Source organism: Acipenser ruthenus, chromosome 20, assembly GCF_902713425.1.
Source record: "Acipenser ruthenus chromosome 20, fAciRut3.2 maternal haplotype, whole genome shotgun sequence".
Lineage (NCBI taxonomy): Eukaryota > Metazoa > Chordata > Actinopteri > Acipenseriformes > Acipenseridae > Acipenser > Acipenser ruthenus.
Window position 1 is genome coordinate 12,675,475 of NC_081208.1, and position 21,148 is coordinate 12,696,622.

A 21,148-nucleotide genomic window follows, 5' to 3' on the forward strand; every position below is an offset into this window, starting at 1 on the left:
CCCCAGTCTCTCACCCCTGTCTCTGCCCCAGTCTCTCACCCGTCTCTCACCCCTGTCTCTGCCCCAGTCTCTAACCCCTGTCTCTGCCCCAGTCTCTAACCCCTGTCTCTGCCCCAGTCTCTAACCCCTGTCTCTGCCCCAGTCTCTCACCCCTGTCTCTGCCCCAGTCTCTCACCCCTGTCTCTGCCCCAGTCTCTGCCCCAGTCTCTGCCCCTGTCTCTGCCCCTGTCTCTGCCCCTGTCTCTGCCCCAGTCTCTCACCCCTGTCTCTGCCCCAGTCTCTGCCCCTGTCTCTGCCCCAGTCTCTGCCCCTGTCTCTCACCCCTGTCTCTGCCCCAGTCTCTAACCCCTGTCTCTGCCCCAGTCTCTCACCCCTGTCTCTGCCCCAGTCTCTGCCCCAGTCTCTGCCCCTGTCTCTGCCCCTGTCTCTGCCCCTGTCTCTGCCCCAGTCTCTCACCCCTGTCTCTGCCCCAGTCTCTGCCCCTGTCTCTGCCCCAGTCTCTGCCCCTGTCTCTCACCCCTGTCTCTGCCCCAGTCTCTAACCCCTGTCTCTGCCCCAGTCTCTCACCCCTGTCTCTGCCCCAGTCTCTCACCCCTGTCTCTGCCCAAGTCTCTCACCCGTCTCTCACCCCTGTCTCTGCCCCAGTCTCTAACCCCTGTCTCTGCCCCAGTCTCTAACCCCTGTCTCTGCCCCAGTCTCTCGCCCCAGTCTCTCACCCCTGTCTCTCACCCCAGTCTCTCACCCCTGTCTCTGCCCCAGTCTCTCACCCCTGTCTCTGCCCCTGTCTCTCACCCCTGTCTCTCACCCCTGTCTCTCACCCCTGTCTCTGCCCCAGTCTCTAACCCCTGTCTCTGCCCCAGTCTCTCACCCCTGTCTCTGCCCCAGTCTCTCACCCCTGTCTCTGCCCCAGTCTCTGCCCCTGTCTCTGCCCCTGTCTCTGCCCCAGTCTCTCACCCCTGTCTCTGCCCCAGTCTCTGCCCCTGTCTCTGCCCCAGTCTCTGCCCCTGTCTCTGCCCCAGTCTCTGCCCCAGTCTCTGCCCCAGTCTCTAACCCCTGTCTCTGCCCCAGTCTCTCACCCCAGTCTCTGCCCCAGTCTCTGCCCCAGTCTCTCACCCCTGTCTCTGCCCCAGTCTCTGCCCCTGTCTCTGCCCCTGTCTCTGCCCCAGTCTCTCACCCCTGTCTCTGCCCCTGTCTCTGCCCCAGTCTCTGCCCCAGTCTCTGCCCCAGTCTCTAACCCCTGTCTCTGCCCCAGTCTCTCACCCCAGTCTCTGCCCCTGTCTCTGCCCCAGTCTCTCGCCCCAGTCTCTGCCCCAGTCTCTGCCCCTGTCTCTGCCCCAGTCTCTGCCCCTGTCTCTGCCCCAGTCTCTGCCCCAGTCTCTGCCCCTGTCTCTGCCCCAGTCTCTGCCCCAGTCTCTGCCCCAGTCTCTAACCCCTGTCTCTGCCCCAGTCTCTCACCCCAGTCTCTGCCCCTGTCTCTGCCCCAGTCTCTCGCCCCAGTCTCTGCCCCTGTCTCTGCCCCAGTCTCTGCCCCAGTCTCTGCCCCTGTCTCTGCCCCAGTCTCTGCCCCAGTCTCTGCCCCAGTCTCTAACCCCTGTCTCTGCCCCAGTCTCTCACCCCAGTCTCTGCCCCAGTCTCTGCCCCAGTCTCTCACCCCTGTCTCTGCCCCAGTCTCTGCCCCAGTCTCTCACCCGTCTCTGCCCCAGTCTCTCACCCGTCTCTGCCCCTGTCTCTCACCCGTCTCACCCGTCTCTCACCCCTGTCTCTGCCCCTGTCTCTCACCCCTGTCTCTGCCCCTGTCTCACCCCTGTCTCTGCCCCTGTCTCTGCCCCAGTCTCTCACCCCTGTCTCTGCCCCAGTCTCTCACCCCTGTCTCTGCCCCAGTCTCTCACCCCTGTCTCTGCCCCAGTCTCTGCCCCAGTCTCTCACCCCTGTCTCTGCCCCAGTCTCTCACCCCTGTCTCTGCCCCAGTCTCTCACCCCTGTCTCTGCCCCAGTCTCTCACCCCTGTCTCTGCCCCAGTCTCTGCCCCAGTCTCTCACCCCTGTCTCTGCCCCAGTCTCTGCCCCAGTCTCTAACCCCTGTCTCTGCCCCAAACTCTCACCCCTGTCTCTGCCCCAGTCTCTCACCCCTGTCTCTGCCCCAGTCTCTGCCCCAGTCTCTCACCCGTCTCTGCCCCAGTCTCTCACCCCTGTCTCTGCCCCAGTCTCTCACCCCTGTCTCTGCCCCAGTCTCTGCCCCAGTCTCTCACCCGTCTCTGCCCCAGTCTCTCACCCCTGTCTCTGCCCCAGTCTCTCACCCCTGTCTCTGCCCCAGTCTCTGCCCCAGTCTCTCACCCGTCTCTGCCCCTGTCTCTCACCCGTCTCTGCCCCTGTCTCTCACCCGTCTCACCCGTCTCTCACCCCTGTCTCTGCCCCTGTCTCTCACCCGTCTCTGCCCCTGTCTCTCACCCGTCTCACCCGTCTCTCACCCCTGTCTCTGCCCCAGTCTCTGCCCCAGTCTCTCACCCGTCTCTGCCCCAGTCTCTCACCCCTGTCTCTGCCCCAGTCTCTCACCCCTGTCTCTGCCCCAGTCTCTGCCCCAGTCTCTGCCCCAGTCTCTCACCCGTCTCTGCCCCTGTCTCTCACCCGTCTCTGCCCCTGTCTCTCACCCGTCTCACCCGTCTCTCACCCCTGTCTCTGCCCCTGTCTCTCACCCCTGTCTCTGCCCCTGTCTCTCACCCGTCTCACCCGTCTCTCACCCCTGTCTCTGCCCCTGTCTCTCACCCCTGTCTCTGCCCCTGTCTCTCACCCGTCTCACCCGTCTCTCACCCCTGTCTCTGCCCCTGTCTCTGCCCCAGTCTCTGCCCCAGTCTCTCACCCCAGTCTCTGCCCCAGTCTCTGCCCCAGTCTCTCACCCCAGTCTCTCACCCCTGTCTCTGCCCCAGTCTCTCTCCCCTGTCTCTGCCCCAGTCTCTGCCCCAGTCTCTCACCCGTCTCTGCCCCTGTCTCTCACCCCTGTCTCTGCCCCAGTCTCTCACCCCCGTCTCTCACCCCAGTCTCTGCCCCAGTCTCTCACCCCAGTCTCTCACCCCAGTCTCTGCCCCAGTCTCTGCCCCAGTCTCTCACCCCAGTCTCTGCCCCAGTCTCTCACCCGTCTAACCCGTCTGTCACCCCTGTCTCTGCCCCAGTCTCTCACCCCTGTCTCTCACCCCTATCTCTGCCCCAGTCTCTCACCCCTGTCTCTCACCCCTGTCTCTGCCCCAGTCTCTCACCCGTCTCTGCCCCAGTCTCTCACCCGTCTCTCAACCCTGTCTCTCACCCCTGTCTCTGCCCCAGTCTCTCACCCGTCTCTGCCCCAGTCTCTGCCCCAGTCTCTCACCCCTGTCTCTGCCCCAGTCTCTCACCCGTCTCTGCCCCTGTCTCTCACCCCTGTCTCTGCCCGTCTCTCACCCCTGTCTCTGCCCCAGTCTCTAACCTGTCTCTGCCCCAGTCTCTCACCCCTATCTCTGCCCCAGTCTCTGCCCCAGTCTCTCACCCCTGTCTCTGCCCCAGTCTCTGCCCCAGTCTCTCACCCCTGTCTCTGCCCCAGTCTCTCACCCGTCTCTGCCCCTGTCTCTCACCCCTGTCACTGCCCCAGTCTCTCACCCGTCTCTGCCCCAGTCTCTGCCCGAGTCTCTGCCCCAGTCTCTCACCCCTATCTCTGCCCCAGTCTCTCACCCCTGTCTCTGCCCCAGTCTCTGCCCCAGTCTCTGCCCCAGTCTCTCACCCCTGTCTCTGCCCCAGTCTCTCACCCGTCTCTGCCTCTGTCTCTCACCCCTGTCTCTGCCCCAGTCTCTCACCCGTCTCTGCCCCAGTCTCTGCCCCAGTCTCTCACCCCTGTCTCTGCCCCAGTCTCTCACCTGTCTCTGCCCCTGTCTCTCACCCCTGTCTCTGCCCCAGTCTCTCACCCGTCTCTGCCCCTGTCTCTCACCCCTGTCTCTGCCCCAGTCTCTCACCCGTCTCTGCCCCTGTCTCTCACCCCTGTCTCTGCCCGTCTCTCACCCCTGTCTCTGCCCCAGTCTCTGCCCCAGTCTCTCACCCGTCTCTGCCCGTCTCTCACCCCTGTCTCTCACCCCTGTCTCTGCCTCAGTATCTCACCCCTGTCTCTGCCCCAGTCTCTCACCCGTCTCTGGCCCTGTCTCTCACCCGTCTCTGCCCCAGTCTCTCACCCGTCTCTGCCCCAGTCTCTCACCCCTGTCTCTGCCCCAGTCTCTAACCCCTGTCTCTGCCCCAGTCTCTCACCCCTGTCTCTGCCCCAGTCTCTCACCCCTGTCTCTGCCCCAGTCTCTCACCCCTGTCTCTGCCCCAGTCTCTCACCCCTGTCTCTGCCCCAGTCTCTCACCCCTGTCTCTCACCCTTGTCTCTCACCCTTGTCTCTCACCCTTGTCTCTGCCCCAGTCTCTCACCCCTGTCTCTCACCCTTGTCTCTGCCCCAGTCTCTCACCCCTGTCTCTCACCCTTGTCTCTCACCCTTGTCTCTGCCCCAGTCTCTCACCCCTGTCTCTCACCCTTGTCTCTCACCCTTGTCTCTGCCCCAGTCTCTCACCCCTGTCTCTCACCCTTGTCTCTGCCCCAGTCTCTCACCCCTGTCTCTCACCCCTGTCTCTCACCCCTATCTCTGCCCCAGTCTCTCACCCCTGTCTCTCACCCTTGTCTCTGCCCCAGTCTCTCACCCCTGTCTCTCACCCTTGTCTCTGCCCCAGTCTCTCACCCCTGTCTCTCACCCCTATCTCTGCCCCAGTCTCTCACCCCTGTCTCTCACCCTTGTCTCTGCCCCAGTCTCTCACCCCTGTCTCTCACCCTTGTCTCTGCCCCAGTCTCTCACCCCTGTCTCTCACCCCTGTCTCTCACCCCTGTCTCTGCCCCTGTCTCTCACCCCTGTCTCTGCCCCTGTCTCTCACCCCTGTCTCTGCCCCTGTCTCTCACCCCTGTCTCTGCCCCAGTCTCTGCCCCAGTCTCTCACCCCTGTCTCTGCCCCAGTCTCTCACCCGTCTCTGCCCCTGTCTCTCACCCGTCTCTGCCCGTCTCTCACCCCTGTCTCTGCCCAAGTCTCTCACCCGTCTCTGCCCGTCTCTCACCCCTGTCTCTGCCCCAGTCTCTAACCCCTGTCTCTGCCCTAGTCTCTCACCCTTGTCTCTGCCCCAGTCTCTAACCCCTGTCTCTGCCCCAGTCTCTCACCCCTGTCTCTGCCCCAGTCTCTCACCCCTGTCTCTGCCCCAGTCTCTGCCCCAGTCTCTCACCCCTGTCTCTGCCCGTCTCTCACCCCTGTCTCTGCCCCAGTCTCTCACCCCTGTCTCTGCCCTAGTCTCTCACCCCTGTCTCTGCCCCAGTCTCTGCCCCAGTCTCTAACCCCTGTCTCTGCCCCAGTCTCTCACCCCTGTCTCTCACCCCTGTCTCTAACCCCTGTCTCTCACCCCTGTCTCTGCCCCGGTCTCTCACCCCTGTCTCTGCCCAAGTCTCTCACCCGTCTCTGCCCGTCTCTCACCCCTGTCTCTGCCCCAGTCTCTAACCCCTGTCTCTGCCCCAGTCTCACACCCCTGTCTCTCACCCCTGTCTCTCACCCCTGTCTCTAACCCCTGTCTCTGCCCCAGTCTCTCACCCCTGTCTCTGCCCCAGTCTCACACCCCTGTCTCTCACCCCTGTCTCTCACCCCTGTCTCTAACCCCTGTCTCTAACCCCTGTCTCTGCCCCAGTCTCTCACCCCTGTCTCTGCCCCAGTCTCTCACCCCAGTCTCTGCCCCAGTCTCTCACCCCTGTCTCTGCCCCAGTCTCTGCCCCAGTCTCTGCCCCAGTCTCTCACCCCTGTCTCTGCCCCAGTCTCTAACCCCTGTCTCTGCCCCAGTCTCTGCCCCAGTCTCTCACCCCTGTCTCTGCCCCAGTCTCTGCCCCAGTCTCTCACCCGTCTCTGCCCCAGTCTCTCACCCGTCTCTGCCCCTGTCTCTCACCCGTCTCACCCGTCTCTCACCCCTGTCTCTGCCCCTGTCTCTCACCCCTGTCTCTGCCCCAGTCTCTAACCCCTGTCTCTGCCCCAGTCTCTCACCCCTGTCTCTCACCCCTGTCTCTGCCCCTGTCTCTCACCCCTGTCTCTGCCCCAGTCTCTGCCCCAGTCTCTCACCCCTGTCTCTGCCCCAGTCTCTGCCCCAGTCTCTGCCCCTGTCTCTCACCCCTGTCTCTGCCCCAGTCTCTAACCCCTGTCTCTGCCCCAGTCTCTCACCCCAGTCTCTCACCCCTGTCTCTGCCCCTGTCTCTCACCCCTGTCTCTGCCCCAGTCTCTGCCCCAGTCTCTCACCCCTGTCTCTGCCCCAGTCTCTCACCCGTCTCTGCCCCTGTCTCTCACCCGTCTCACCCGTCTCTCACCCCTGTCTCTGCCCCAGTCTCTCACCCCTGTCTCTGCCCCAGTCTCTAACCCCTGTCTCTGCCCCACTCTCTCACCCCTGTCTCTGCCCCACTCTCTCACCCCTGTCTCTGCCCCAGTCTCTCACCCCTGTCTCTGCCCCAGTCTCTAACCCCTGTCTCTGCCCCAGTCTCTCACCCCTGTCTCTGCCCCAGTCTCTCACCCCTGTCTCTGCCCCAGTCTCTAACCCCTGTCTCTGCCCCAGTCTCTCACCCCTGTCTCTCACCCCTGTCTCTCACCCCTGTCTCTAACCCCTGTCTCTGCCCCAGTCTCTCACCCCTGTCTCTGCCCCAGTCTCTCACCCGTCTCTCACCCCTGTCTCTGCCCCAGTCTCTAACCCCTGTCTCTGCCCCAGTCTCTAACCCCTGTCTCTGCCCCAGTCTCTAACCCCTGTCTCTGCCCCAGTCTCTCACCCCTGTCTCTGCCCCAGTCTCTCACCCCTGTCTCTGCCCCAGTCTCTGCCCCAGTCTCTGCCCCTGTCTCTGCCCCTGTCTCTGCCCCTGTCTCTGCCCCAGTCTCTCACCCCTGTCTCTGCCCCAGTCTCTGCCCCTGTCTCTGCCCCAGTCTCTGCCCCTGTCTCTCACCCCTGTCTCTGCCCCAGTCTCTGCCCCAGTCTCTGCCCCAGTCTCTGCCCCTGTCTCTGCCCCTGTCTCTGCCCCTGTCTCTGCCCCAGTCTCTCACCCCTGTCTCTGCCCCAGTCTCTGCCCCTGTCTCTGCCCCAGTCTCTGCCCCTGTCTCTCACCCCTGTCTCTGCCCCAGTCTCTAACCCCTGTCTCTGCCCCAGTCTCTCACCCCTGTCTCTGCCCCAGTCTCTGCCCCAGTCTCTGCCCCTGTCTCTGCCCCTGTCTCTGCCCCTGTCTCTGCCCCAGTCTCTCACCCCTGTCTCTGCCCCAGTCTCTGCCCCTGTCTCTGCCCCAGTCTCTGCCCCTGTCTCTCACCCCTGTCTCTGCCCCAGTCTCTAACCCCTGTCTCTGCCCCAGTCTCTCACCCCTGTCTCTGCCCCAGTCTCTCACCCCTGTCTCTGCCCAAGTCTCTCACCCGTCTCTCACCCCTGTCTCTGCCCCAGTCTCTAACCCCTGTCTCTGCCCCAGTCTCTAACCCCTGTCTCTGCCCCAGTCTCTCGCCCCAGTCTCTCACCCCTGTCTCTCACCCCAGTCTCTCACCCCTGTCTCTGCCCCAGTCTCTCACCCCTGTCTCTGCCCCTGTCTCTCACCCCTGTCTCTCACCCCTGTCTCTCACCCCTGTCTCTGCCCCAGTCTCTAACCCCTGTCTCTGCCCCAGTCTCTCACCCCTGTCTCTGCCCCAGTCTCTCACCCCTGTCTCTGCCCCAGTCTCTGCCCCTGTCTCTGCCCCTGTCTCTGCCCCAGTCTCTCACCCCTGTCTCTGCCCCAGTCTCTGCCCCTGTCTCTGCCCCAGTCTCTGCCCCTGTCTCTGCCCCAGTCTCTGCCCCAGTCTCTGCCCCAGTCTCTAACCCCTGTCTCTGCCCCAGTCTCTCACCCCAGTCTCTGCCCCAGTCTCTGCCCCAGTCTCTCACCCCTGTCTCTGCCCCAGTCTCTGCCCCTGTCTCTGCCCCTGTCTCTGCCCCAGTCTCTCACCCCTGTCTCTGCCCCTGTCTCTGCCCCAGTCTCTGCCCCAGTCTCTGCCCCAGTCTCTAACCCCTGTCTCTGCCCCAGTCTCTCACCCCAGTCTCTGCCCCTGTCTCTGCCCCAGTCTCTCGCCCCAGTCTCTGCCCCAGTCTCTGCCCCTGTCTCTGCCCCAGTCTCTGCCCCTGTCTCTGCCCCAGTCTCTGCCCCAGTCTCTGCCCCTGTCTCTGCCCCAGTCTCTGCCCCAGTCTCTGCCCCAGTCTCTAACCCCTGTCTCTGCCCCAGTCTCTCACCCCAGTCTCTGCCCCTGTCTCTGCCCCAGTCTCTCGCCCCAGTCTCTGCCCCTGTCTCTGCCCCAGTCTCTGCCCCAGTCTCTGCCCCTGTCTCTGCCCCAGTCTCTGCCCCAGTCTCTGCCCCAGTCTCTAACCCCTGTCTCTGCCCCAGTCTCTCACCCCAGTCTCTGCCCCAGTCTCTGCCCCAGTCTCTCACCCCTGTCTCTGCCCCAGTCTCTGCCCCAGTCTCTCACCCGTCTCTGCCCCAGTCTCTCACCCGTCTCTGCCCCTGTCTCTCACCCGTCTCACCCGTCTCTCACCCCTGTCTCTGCCCCTGTCTCTCACCCCTGTCTCTGCCCCTGTCTCACCCCTGTCTCTGCCCCTGTCTCTGCCCCAGTCTCTCACCCCTGTCTCTGCCCCAGTCTCTCACCCCTGTCTCTGCCCCAGTCTCTCACCCCTGTCTCTGCCCCAGTCTCTGCCCCAGTCTCTCACCCCTGTCTCTGCCCCAGTCTCTCACCCCTGTCTCTGCCCCAGTCTCTCACCCCTGTCTCTGCCCCAGTCTCTCACCCCTGTCTCTGCCCCAGTCTCTGCCCCAGTCTCTCACCCCTGTCTCTGCCCCAGTCTCTGCCCCAGTCTCTAACCCCTGTCTCTGCCCCAAACTCTCACCCCTGTCTCTGCCCCAGTCTCTCACCCCTGTCTCTGCCCCAGTCTCTGCCCCAGTCTCTCACCCGTCTCTGCCCCAGTCTCTCACCCCTGTCTCTGCCCCAGTCTCTCACCCCTGTCTCTGCCCCAGTCTCTGCCCCAGTCTCTCACCCGTCTCTGCCCCAGTCTCTCACCCCTGTCTCTGCCCCAGTCTCTCACCCCTGTCTCTGCCCCAGTCTCTGCCCCAGTCTCTCACCCGTCTCTGCCCCTGTCTCTCACCCGTCTCTGCCCCTGTCTCTCACCCGTCTCACCCGTCTCTCACCCCTGTCTCTGCCCCTGTCTCTCACCCGTCTCTGCCCCTGTCTCTCACCCGTCTCACCCGTCTCTCACCCCTGTCTCTGCCCCAGTCTCTGCCCCAGTCTCTCACCCGTCTCTGCCCCAGTCTCTCACCCCTGTCTCTGCCCCAGTCTCTCACCCCTGTCTCTGCCCCAGTCTCTGCCCCAGTCTCTGCCCCAGTCTCTCACCCGTCTCTGCCCCTGTCTCTCACCCGTCTCTGCCCCTGTCTCTCACCCGTCTCACCCGTCTCTCACCCCTGTCTCTGCCCCTGTCTCTCACCCCTGTCTCTGCCCCTGTCTCTCACCCGTCTCACCCGTCTCTCACCCCTGTCTCTGCCCCTGTCTCTCACCCCTGTCTCTGCCCCTGTCTCTCACCCGTCTCACCCGTCTCTCACCCCTGTCTCTGCCCCTGTCTCTGCCCCAGTCTCTGCCCCAGTCTCTCACCCCAGTCTCTGCCCCAGTCTCTGCCCCAGTCTCTCACCCCAGTCTCTCACCCCTGTCTCTGCCCCAGTCTCTCTCCCCTGTCTCTGCCCCAGTCTCTGCCCCAGTCTCTCACCCGTCTCTGCCCCTGTCTCTCACCCCTGTCTCTGCCCCAGTCTCTCACCCCCGTCTCTCACCCCAGTCTCTGCCCCAGTCTCTCACCCCAGTCTCTCACCCCAGTCTCTGCCCCAGTCTCTGCCCCAGTCTCTCACCCCAGTCTCTGCCCCAGTCTCTCACCCGTCTAACCCGTCTGTCACCCCTGTCTCTGACCCAGTCTCTCACCCGTCTCTGCCCCAGTCTCTCACCCCTGTCTCTGCCCCAGTCTCTCACCCGTCTCTGCCCCAGTCTCTCACCCCTGTCTCTGTCCCAGTCTCTCACCCGTCTCTCACCCCTGTCTCTCACCCCAGTCTCTCACCGCAGTCTCTCACCCGTCTCTGCCCCAGTCTCTCACCCCTGTCTCTCACCCCTGTCTCTCAACCCAGTCTCTCACCCCTGTCTCTCAACCCAGTCTCTCACCCGTCTCTCACCCCTGTCTCTCAGCACAGTCTCTCACCCATCTCTAACCCGTCTCTCACCCGTCTCTGCCCCAGTCTCACCCCTGTCTCTCAGCAGTCTCTCACCCATCTCTAACCCGTCTCTCACCCCTGTCTCTGCCCCAGTCTCTCACCCCTGTCTCTGCCCCTTACTGCTGCCTGAGCTGCTCCTCAAAGGAACCGATTGCAGACCTTCAGACTGCTGAAGCATTACTATATGAGCTCCCAAGTGAGGCTTACAGCATCACCGTATTAATAAGAGCTCTTTGCCCTGGGTTGATAAAGGCTGCCTGATGCACACACAGACTCACCGAGGTGTAGGCGCGGTTGCACATACCGCAGGAGTACACCTTGGCATGTTTAACCGTGTGAGTGCTGAGATGCACCTCCAGCGAGGCAGAGTCCGTGTACGCGCGGTGGCAGTGATGGCACTTGTAGGGCTTGTCTTTATTGTGCTGCCTTCTGTGGGACTGCAGAAAAAGCACAAGAGAAAGTATGAGCCATCTCGGCTCCAGTCACCCTATAGTTTCTGTCGGAGTTTGTGAGCAGACTGAGAAGAGTCTTACCTGCAGGTTCGAGAGCTGGGTGAAGGCTTTCTCACAACCGGGATGTGCACATTTATAGGGTCTATCTCCAGTGTGGATTCTGAATAAAAAACAACACAGCAACACAAAAAGAAATAATTAGGAGATAATGAATAACAATGACACTAAATGAAAGATACCTCATGTTTCAATACAAGGTTCTATCTCTCACGAGGTACCACCAGGTTTTAGTTTTTTTCCCAAGATTTCTTAGCTATAATTATTATAATTAGACATTCTTGTCAGCTTAACTAAATGAAAGAATTCACAAATACTTAAAAGAGTAATGGAGCACTCGCCCCATCCCTCCTGGCTTCATGGGGCTTCCCACGTTGCTACCTGGTGTGCTGCTGCAGATGGGACAGCTGCCTGAATGCCTTCTGGCAGTAGGAGCAGGTGTAGGGCTTGGCCCCTGAGTGGATGCGGATGTGCTGCGCCAGGTAGCTGGAGTTGGCGAAGGTCTTGGAGCAGTGCGGGCATTTGTGGGGCTTGTTCTCAGTGTGAGTTTTAGAATGGAGCTGCATCTCAGACTTGGAGAAGAAAGTCACGGCACACATACGACAGCTAGGGGGCGAAAAACAACAGATAAAACAGAAGCTTCCATTTTAATATATTTCAGTATGAAAGGGATTATTTACACCATCTACATTTAAGAACATAACTAAGTTTACATTTTCTGAATTTTTCTGTTTTTCAACTGTAGCGGTTTTAAATTGAAGAAGAAAATGTAGGTCTGGCGACCATCTTGTTTTACAAAAGAACACCATTTTGCCACATTTGAATTCCCCAAGATGATGCCTACCAAGTTAAGAGTTAGTCGTTTACACGGTTTGAGAACAGAATCAGTTTGATGTTTGGGGCGCGTTTTGGCAAATTTTCAGCCATTTGGTAGTAAAATTGATCACAGCAACTTCTACTTTGCAGACTTAAGAAAGAACATAAGAAAGTTTACAAACGAGAGGAGGCCATTCAGCCCATCTTGCTCGTTTGGTTGTTAGTAGCTTATTGATCCCAGAATCTCATCAAGCAGCTTCTTGAAGGATCCCAGGGTGTCGGCTTCAACAACATTACTGGGGAGTTGGTTCCAGACCCTCACAATTCTCTGTGTAAAAAAGTGCCTTCTATTTTCTGTTCTGAATGCCCCTGTGACGGGGGACTGCCCCGTCTTTATGAACATGGTTGGGACTGGCAGGGAGAGGGTTAAAATTCCTCCCTGCCAGGAAAACATGTGAGAATGTGGCTGGAGCCCTAATTGAATACTTAGCAATTATTGATTAATTGGGCTCCAGCCACAGGGGATAAAAGCCAGGGGAGAGGCCCTGGCTAAGGAGGAGAGTTATAGAAGAGAAGGAGTGTTTTGTTTGTGCTGTGTTTTTCTGTTTTAATCCAGTGAAGGCAACGCCCAGCCTGGAAGCTTTATTTGTAAGTTTTGTTGTGTTTATTTTGTGTTTGAAACCTTTTTGTTTGGCCCTTGTGCCGGTTTATTTTGTATTTTTGTTTATTAAAAACTTTATTTTTGAACTTAAAACTGTCTCTGAGTCTCAAACCTCGGTCAATCCTGTCACAGCTGGTGCTCAGAAGTGGGATAGCGCCACCTGGAGGCTCAGAGCAGTAATTTCTTTTTTTTTTTTCTTTTTTGGGAGTTTTTTTTTTTTTTGGAAACTTTATTTAAATGGGGAAGAAGAGCAGACAGCGGCAAAGGCAGGAGATGCAGCCGAAGAAATGTAGGCTGCTGCAACAACAGCCACCCCAGCTGGAGGACCCAGCCAGCCTTTTCCCCTGGTGCTCATGGTGCGGGATGCTGGACCATCGATGGAGATCCTGCCCAGAAGTGCCACCAGCGGACTGGTGTGGGCGCTGTGAAGTCTACGGCCACAACTGGGCAGGATGCCCCTACGCCCTGGCCCAGGAGGAGGCAGATGACGACGGAGAGTTGTTTTTAAAAAGTCTCGCGGCAGAGTTGTGCACTGGCTGTGGGGCATATGGGCACACAGTGGCCATCTGCCCCACGCAAACAGAGGGGAGAAGAAGGAGGCAGAGAGGAAGGAAGACATGGGAGGAAGAGGAGTGGTGCACCCAGTGCATGCAGTACGGGCATGAGGAGCACCACTGCCCGGAGGTGTTACTGGACACAGACCTGGAGTGGGAGGAGCCCGAACGTCCAGCGCCCAAGAGGGGGGAGTCGGTGCGTCCAGAGCCCAAGAGGGGGGAGTCGGTGCGTCCAGAGCCCAAGAGGGGGAAGGCCCAACGTCCACAGTCCAGGTGTCCACCAGCAGAGGGAGAATTCCTGCTGGTTTTGCCTCCATCACCGTCACCAGCAGAAGGAGCATGCCTGCTGGTTCCCCTGCTGCTGCCGTCCCGAGAGCCAGAAGAGGTGGAGCTGCCGTCCCGAGAGCCAGAGGGGGTGGAGCTGCCGTCCCGAGAGCCAGAGGGGGTGGAGCTGCCGTCCCGAGAGCCAGAGGGGGTGGAGCTGCCGTCCCGAGAGCCAGAGGGGGTGGAGCTGCTGTCCCGAGAGCCAGAGGGGGTAGAGCCACAGACCCGAGAGCCAGAAGGGGAGGAGCCACGGACCCGAGAGCCAGAAGGGGAGAAGGCTGAAGCCCCTCATCTGCCTTTACACATGCTGCTGAGTGGAGTTCAGGGGAGGCGCACCAGACTGCGACGGCAGGAGGTGCCGGCCCGACTTCAGAGGCCGCTAGAATGGCCACAGCCACCACCGCCAATGCCAGAGTGTCTGGAACCGTTGCCGCTGGAGGAGCTGGAACTGCCGTTGCCGGAGTGGCCGTTGTCTCCGCCTGTTGTTCCTGAGGGTCCATCGTCTCCACCTGTTGTCCCAGAGGGAGACGAGCTGCTGTTCCCGCCTCCGCCAGCAGAGGGAGACGAGCTGCTGTTCTCGCCTCCGCCAGCAGAGGGAGACGAGCTGCTGTTCCCGCCTCCGCCAGCAGAGGGAGACGAGCTGCTGTTCCCGCCTCCGCCAGCAGAGGGAGACGAGCTGCTGTTCCCGCCTCCGCCAGCAGAGGGAGACGAGCTGCTGTTCCCGCCTCCGCCAGCAGAGGGAGACGAGCTGCTGTTCCCGCCTCCGGCAGCAGAGGGAGACGAGTTGCTGTTCCCGCCTCCGGCAGCAGAGGGAGCCGAGCCGTTGTTCCCGCCTCCGCCACCAGAGGGAGCCGGGCCGCCGTTCCCGCCTCCGCCACCAGAGGGAGCCGGGCCGCCGTTCCCGTCTCCGCCACCAGAGGGAGCCGGGCCGCCGTTCCCGTCTCCGCCACCAGAGGGAGCCGGGCCGCCGTTCCCGTCTCCGCCTCCCGAGTGTCCGCTGCTGCTGCTGCCGTCGCCTCCCGAGGGTCCGCTGCTGCTGCTGCCGTCGCCTCCCGAGGGTCCGCTGCTGCTGCTGCCGTCGCCTCCCGAGGGTCCGCTGCTGCTGCTGCCGTCGCCTCCTGAGGGTCCGCTGCTGCTGCCGTCGCCTCCCGAGGGTCCGCTGCTGCTGCCGTCGCCTCCCGAGGGTCTGCTGCTGCTGCTGCCGTCGCCTCCTGAGGGTCCGCTGCTGCTGCCGTCGCCTCCCGAGGGTCTGCTGCTGCTGCTGCCGTCGCCTCCTGAGGGTCCGCTGCTGCTGCCGTCGCCTCCCGAGGGTCCGCTGCTGCTGCCGTCGCTTGGGGTCTTCGGGAATCCTGCTTCGCCTGTGGTTGCAAGGGATCCTGCTTCGCCTGGGGTCGCTACACTATGGCCGGAGCCCCACGGAGGGGAGTTGCCGGCCATGAAGAGGGGGAGGGAGGTCAGGAGACCAGCTCCCCCAGCGGCACTTTCGCGGCAAGATAGTGTGTGGCCGGAGCCCCGGAAGAGGGAGCTGCCGGCCATGAAGAATTGGGTGGTGCCGGACGTCCCACCATGGCCACCCCCATGGACACTGTGCTTCCCCCTCTTCCGGGACTGAGACTGAGGGGGGAGGTGGCCATTTAGGCCATGTTGTGCTTGGCACAAGGTGGGGGATATGTGACGGGGGACTGCCCCGTCTTTATGAACATGGTTGGGACTGGCAGGGAGGGGGTTAAAATTCCTCCCTGCCAGGAAAACATGTGAGAATGTGGCTGGAGCCCTAATTGAATACTTAGCAATTATTGATTAATTGGGCTCCAGCCACAGGGGATAAAAGCCAGGGGAGAGGCCCTGGCTAAGGAGGAGAGTTATAGAAGAGAAGGAGTGTTTTGTTTGTGCTGTGTTTTTCTGTTTTAATCCAGTGAAGGCAACGCCCAGCCTGGAAGCTTTATTTGTAAGTTTTGTTGTGTTTATTTTGTGTTTGAAACCTTTTTGTTTGGCCTTTGTGCCGGTTTATTTTGTATTTTTGTTTATTAAAAACTTTATTTTTGAACTTAAAACTGTCTCTGAGTCTCAAACCTCGGTCAATCCTGTCACAGCCCCTTTATCTAATCTCCATTTGTGTCCCCTGGTCCTTGTTTCTTTTTTTCAGGTCAAAAAAGTCCCCTGGGTCAACATTGTCTATACCTTTTAGGATTTTGAATATTTGAATCAGATCGCCGCGTAGTCTTCTTTGTTCAAGACTGAACAGATTCAATTCTTTTTGCCTGTCTGCATAAGACATGCCTTTTAAACCCGGGATAATTCTGGTTGCTCTTCTTTGCACTCTTTCTAGAGCAGCAATATCCTTTTGTAACAAAGTGACCAGAAATGAACACAATATTCTAGATGAGGTCTTACTAATACATTGTAAAGTTTTAACATCACTACCCTTGATTTAAATTCAACACTTTTCACAATATATCCGAGCATTTTGTTGGCCTTTTTTATAGCTTCCCCACATTGTCTAGATGAAGACATTTCTGAGTCAACATGAACGCCTAGCTATTTCTCACAGGTTCCTTCTTCAATTTCTGTATCTCCCATATGGTATTTATAATGCACATTTTTATTACCTGCGTGCAGTACCTTACACTTTTCTATATTAAATGTCATTTGCCATGTGTCTGCCCAGTTCTGAATGCTGTCTAGATCATTATGAATGACCTTTGCTGCTGCAACAGTGTTTGCCACGCCTCCTATTTTTGACTGCAAATTTAACACGCTTGCTAACTATACCAGAATCTAAGTCACTAATGTAGAGGAATAGCAGAGGACCTAATACTGATCCCTGTGGTACTCCACTGGTTACCTCGCTCCATTTTGAGGTTTCTCCTCTAATCAGTACTTTCTGTTTTCTACATGTTAACCACTCCCTAATCCATGTGCATGCATTTCCTTGAATCCCTACTGCGTTCAGTTTGAGGATTTAATCTTTTATGCGGGACTTTGTCAAAAGCTTTCTGGAAATCTAAATAAACCATGCCATATGCTTTGCAATTATCCACTGTCGGTGTTGCATCCTCAAAAAAATCAAGCAGGTTAGTTAGACACGATCTGCCTTCCCTAAAACAATGCTGACTGTCTCCCAGGATATTGGTACTATATAGGTAATTTTCCATTTTGGATCTTACTAGAATTTCCATAAGTTTCCATATAATAGAAGTCAGGCTTATTGGTCTGTAGTTACCTGGTTCGGTTTTGTCTCCCTTTTTGTGGATCGGTATTACATTTGCAATTTTCCAGTCTGCCGGTACAACCCCTGTGTCAAGAGACTGTTGCATGATCTTGGGTAGCGGTTTGTAAATAACTTTTCATTTCTTTGAGTACTATTGGGAGGATCTCATCCGGCCCAGGGGATTTGTTTATTTTAAGAGCTCCTAGTCCCTTTAACACTTCTGCCTCTGTTATGCTAAAGTTATTTAAAATTGGATAGGAACAGGTCGACATGTCGGGCATGTTGTCCGTATTCTCCTTTGTAAAAACTTGTGAAAAGTAATCATTTAGTATATTTGCTATTTTTTTCTGTTCATCTATGATTTTGCCATTTGTGTCTCTTAGACATTTAACCTCCTCTTTGAATGTTCTCTTACTGTTATAATATTGGAATAACTTTTTGGAATTGGTTTTAGCCCCCTTAGCAATATTGATTTCTAACTTCCTTTTTGACTTGCGTTTGCAGTTCCAAGCACTCTTTCTGTGTACTTTGTTTTTGGTCCCTTTTAAACGCTCTGTAAAGTGCTTTTTTTCTCTGAATATTTTTTTAATTGATCTATTAAACCATTTTGTCCATTTTGTTTTAGATTTAGATTTGTGTACTTTTGGGATGTAATTGTTTAGGGTTTTAACTAGCACTTCAAATGTGATAACGTTGTGGTCTGAGTTTGCCAATGGTTCTCTGACTAAATCAAGGCATGTTTCAGTGCAATGTACGTTAAATATTTACTTCTGAGGAACAGCTCGGGGCTGACTGGGGGGGTAAGCATTACACGGTGCACCGAAGCATGTGCAACACATAAGAAATAGGAATAACAATGACACTAATAATGGAAGAGACTTTCCAGCTGTGTCAGGCAGACAGACAGGGCGTGAGTGGAGACTGGCTTTACATCTTCAGACCCCTGATCAGTGTGGGTTGGAGCGGTGAGACGACATTCGAATTGAGCATCAAAACAGGGTTAAACTAAAAATACAAATAAAATTATATGAATGAGAGATCTCACCGATAGGACCTGCTGCCGTCCTTCGCTGTGATTGTCTCTTCATCTTCATTGCCAAGGTCATAGGGGTCAGAGCTGTGGTGCTGGAAAAACCAAGAAAACAAATCAAGAGCAAATCAATACCCTCTCCATCAATCAAGAGCAAATCAATACCCTCTCCATCAATCAAGAGCAAATCAATACCCTCTCCATCAATCAAGAGCAAATCAATACCCTCTCCATCAATCAAGAAAACAAATCAATACCTTCTCCATCAATCAAGAGCAAATCAATACCCTCTCCATCAATCAAGAGCAAATCAATACCCTCTCCATCAATCAAGAGCAAATCAATACCCTCTCCATCAATCAAGAAAACAAATCAATACCTTCTCCATCAATCAAGAGCAAATCAATACCCTCTCCATCAATCAAGAAAACAAATCAATACCTTCTCCATCAATCAAGAGCAAATCAATACCCTCTCCATCAATCAAGTGCAAATCAATACCCTCTCCATCAATCAAGAGCAAATCAATACCCTCTCCATCAATCAAGAGCAAATCAATACCCTCTCCATCAATCAAGAAAACAAATCAATACCTTCTCCATCAATCAACAGCAAATCAATACCCTCTCCATCAATCAAGAGCAAATCAATACCCTCTCCATCAATCAAGAGCAAATCAATACCCTCTCCATCAATCAAGAAAACAAATCAATACCTTCTCCATCAATCAAGAGCAAATCAATACCCTCTCCATCAATCAAGAGCAAATCAATACCCTCTCCATCAATCAAGAGCAAATCAATACCTTCTCCATCAATCAAGAAAACAAATCAATACCCTCTCCATCAATCAAGAGCAAACCAATACCCTCTCCATCAATCAAGAGCAAACCAATACCCTCTCCATCAATCAAGAGCAAATCAATACCCTCTCCATCAATCAAGAAAACAAATCAATACCCTCTCCATCAATCAAGAAAACAAATCAATACCTTCTCCATCAATCAAGAAAACAAATCAATACCTTCTCCATCAATCAAGAGCAAATCAATACCCTCTCCATCAATCAAGAGCAAATCAATACCCTCTCCATCAATCAAGAGCAAATCAATACCCTCTCCATCAATCAAGAGGGGGACATGTCTGTGTACGAGGAGAGGAGGACATGCCTGTGTATGAGGGAGACATATCTGTGTACGAGGAGAGGTGGACATGTCTGTGAACGAGGAGGGGAGGACATGCCTGTGTATGAGGGGGACATGTCTGTGTACGAGGAGAGGAGGACATGCCTGTGTACGAGGAGAGGAGGACATGCCTGTGTATGAGGGGGACATGCCTGTGTACGAGGAGAGGAGGATATGTCTGTGTATGAGGGGGACAGGGCTGTGTACGAGGAGAAGAGGACATGCCTGTGTACGAGGAGAGGAGGACATGCCTGTGTATTAGGGGGGCATGCCTGTGTACGAGGAGAGGAGGACATGTCTATGTATTAGGGGGACATGTCTGTGTACAAGGAGAGGACATGTCTGTGTATGAGAGGGACATGTCTGTGTATGAGGGGGACATGCCTGTTGCCGAGGAGAGGAGGACATGTCTGTGTATGAGAGGGACATGCCTGTGTACAAGGAGAGGAGGACATGCCTGTGTATTAGGGGGATATGTCTGTGTACAAGGAGAGGAGGACATGTCTGTGTATGAGGAGGACATGCCTATGTATTAGGGGGACATGCCTGTGTACGAGGAGAGGAGGACATGTCTGTGTATGAGGGGGACATGCCTGTGTACAAGGAGAGGAGGACATGCCTGTGTATTAGGGGGACATGTGTGTACAAGGAGAGGAGGACATGTCTGTGTATGAGGAGGACATGCCTGTGTATTAGGGGGACATGCCTGTGTACGAGGAGAGGAGGAGCTTGACATCCCAGGTCAGCCAAACCAAAACAAAACTTTACACTGTTCAGGAGATCAGCAAGTTTCTTGACAAAACTAAAGGTAAGAGGCAGCTAAATATTACATCATATTTCCCGGAACAGAAACTTTCCCTCTATTATTATTATTATCTATTTAGCAGACACCCTTATCCACATTACAAAATATCACATTACAGATAAGAGCAGTTATAAAATACTAACGTCAGTAGTAAATAAGAGCAAATTCAAATAAGAGAAATAAAAATATATATATATAGTAAATAATTACGTTTGAGAGCGATTTAAAGATAGTAAACAAACCATACAGCTACTTCACAATAACTTCAGACCCTGAATGCATCTCGGGCAGGCAGCAGTATAGCTACAAAGTTGTGCACGGTGATGCGCTGTAACAGGGCTCGCGGGTGGTCTGTTGCTATAAATGTGTCCGGCGGTGATGGGGTTGTGCTGTACTGGGTCCCGCGGTGATGGGGTTGCGATGTATTGGGTCCCGCGGTGATGGGGTTGTGCTGTACTGGGTCAAGCGGTGATGGGGTTGCAATGTATTGGGTCCCGCGGTGATGGGGTTGTGCTGTACTGGGTCAAGCGGTGATGGGGTTGTGCTGTAATGGGTCACACAGGGATAGGGCTACGATGTACTGGGTCATGCGGTGATGGGGTTGTGATGTACTGGGTCACGCGTTGATGGGGTTGCGATGTACTGGGACACGCGTTGATGGGGTTGTGCTGTACTGGGTCACGCGTTGATGGGGTTGCGATGTATTGTATTGGGTCACGCGGTGGTGGGGTTGCGCTGTACTGGGTCACGCGGTGATGGGTTCGCTGTCATAGACGCACTGTAGGGTCTGGATATGGGGAGCTCTCTGCCCCCTCACAGTACTTCTTCAGCCTGGAGAAGAGGGCAGCAGAGCGCAAGCAAATTCACTGTTTAAGGATGAATTCAGGGGAAGAACTGTGGCAGCCGGCAGCTATTCAGCGCTGTACTTTGGACTTTTATTCTGGACTGTACACTGCAGAGGCCATCTCACAGGACAGGGAGGAACAGCTGCTCTTCCAGGGGGTCCCGCAGGTCCCTGAGCGGGACAAGAGGGCCCTCAGCCGTCCCGTCACATCGGAAAGCTCCAGGCATTGCCGGCCTGCCTATGGAATTCTTCAAAGCTTCTTGGAGAGTTGTGTGAAGATCTCCTGCAGGTGCTGGAGGACAGTGTTAGAGGGGGATCTGTCCCTTAGCGAGAACGTGGCGGCTCGGCTGGGGCTGCACTGAGAACGCGGCGGCTCGGCTGGAGCAGCCCTGAGAACGCGGCGGCTCGGCTAGAGCAGCCCTGAGAACGCGACGGCTCGGCTGGAGCAGCCCTGAGAACGCGGCGGCTCGGCTGGAGCAGCCCTGAGAACGCAACGGCTCGGCTGGAGCAGCCCTGAGAACGCGGCGGCTCGGCTGGGGCTGCACTGAGAACGCGACGGCTCGGCTGGGGCTGCACTGAGAACGCGGCGGCTCGGCTGGAGCAGCCCTGAGAACGCGGCGGCTCGGCTGGGGCTGCACTGAAAACGCGGCGGCTCGGCTGGAGCAGCCCTGAGAACGCGGCGGCTCGGCTGGAGCAGCCCTGAGAACGCGGCGGCTCGGCTGGAGCAGCCCTGAGAACGCGACGGCTCGGCTGGGGCTGCACTGAAAACGCGGCGGCTCGGCTGGGGCTGCACTGAAAACGCGGCGGCTCGGCTGGAGCAGCCCTGAGAACGCGGCGGCTCGGCTGGGGCTGCACTGAAAACGCGGCGGCTCGGCTGGAGCAGCCCTGAGAACGCGGCGGCTCGGCTGGAGCAGCCCTGAGAA

General features: G+C 56.7%; 1 protein-coding gene across 2 annotated transcripts in view; it reads right to left on the reverse strand.

The window, feature by feature from the left end:
* znf384b (zinc finger protein 384 b) overlaps positions 1 to 21,148 on the reverse strand; it is a 53,941-nt gene that overhangs the window by 20,633 nt on the left and 12,160 nt on the right. For both annotated transcript variants that reach the window (XM_034904194.2, XM_034904195.2), the window contains 4 exons: positions 17,409 to 17,488; positions 11,179 to 11,403; positions 10,822 to 10,900; positions 10,567 to 10,725 (listed from right to left, as the gene is read on the reverse strand). In XM_034904194.2, the coding sequence (XP_034760085.2) occupies positions 10,567 to 10,725; positions 10,822 to 10,900; positions 11,179 to 11,403; positions 17,409 to 17,488 (543 nt within the window). The remainder of the gene's footprint in view (positions 1 to 10,566; positions 10,726 to 10,821; positions 10,901 to 11,178; positions 11,404 to 17,408; positions 17,489 to 21,148) is intronic.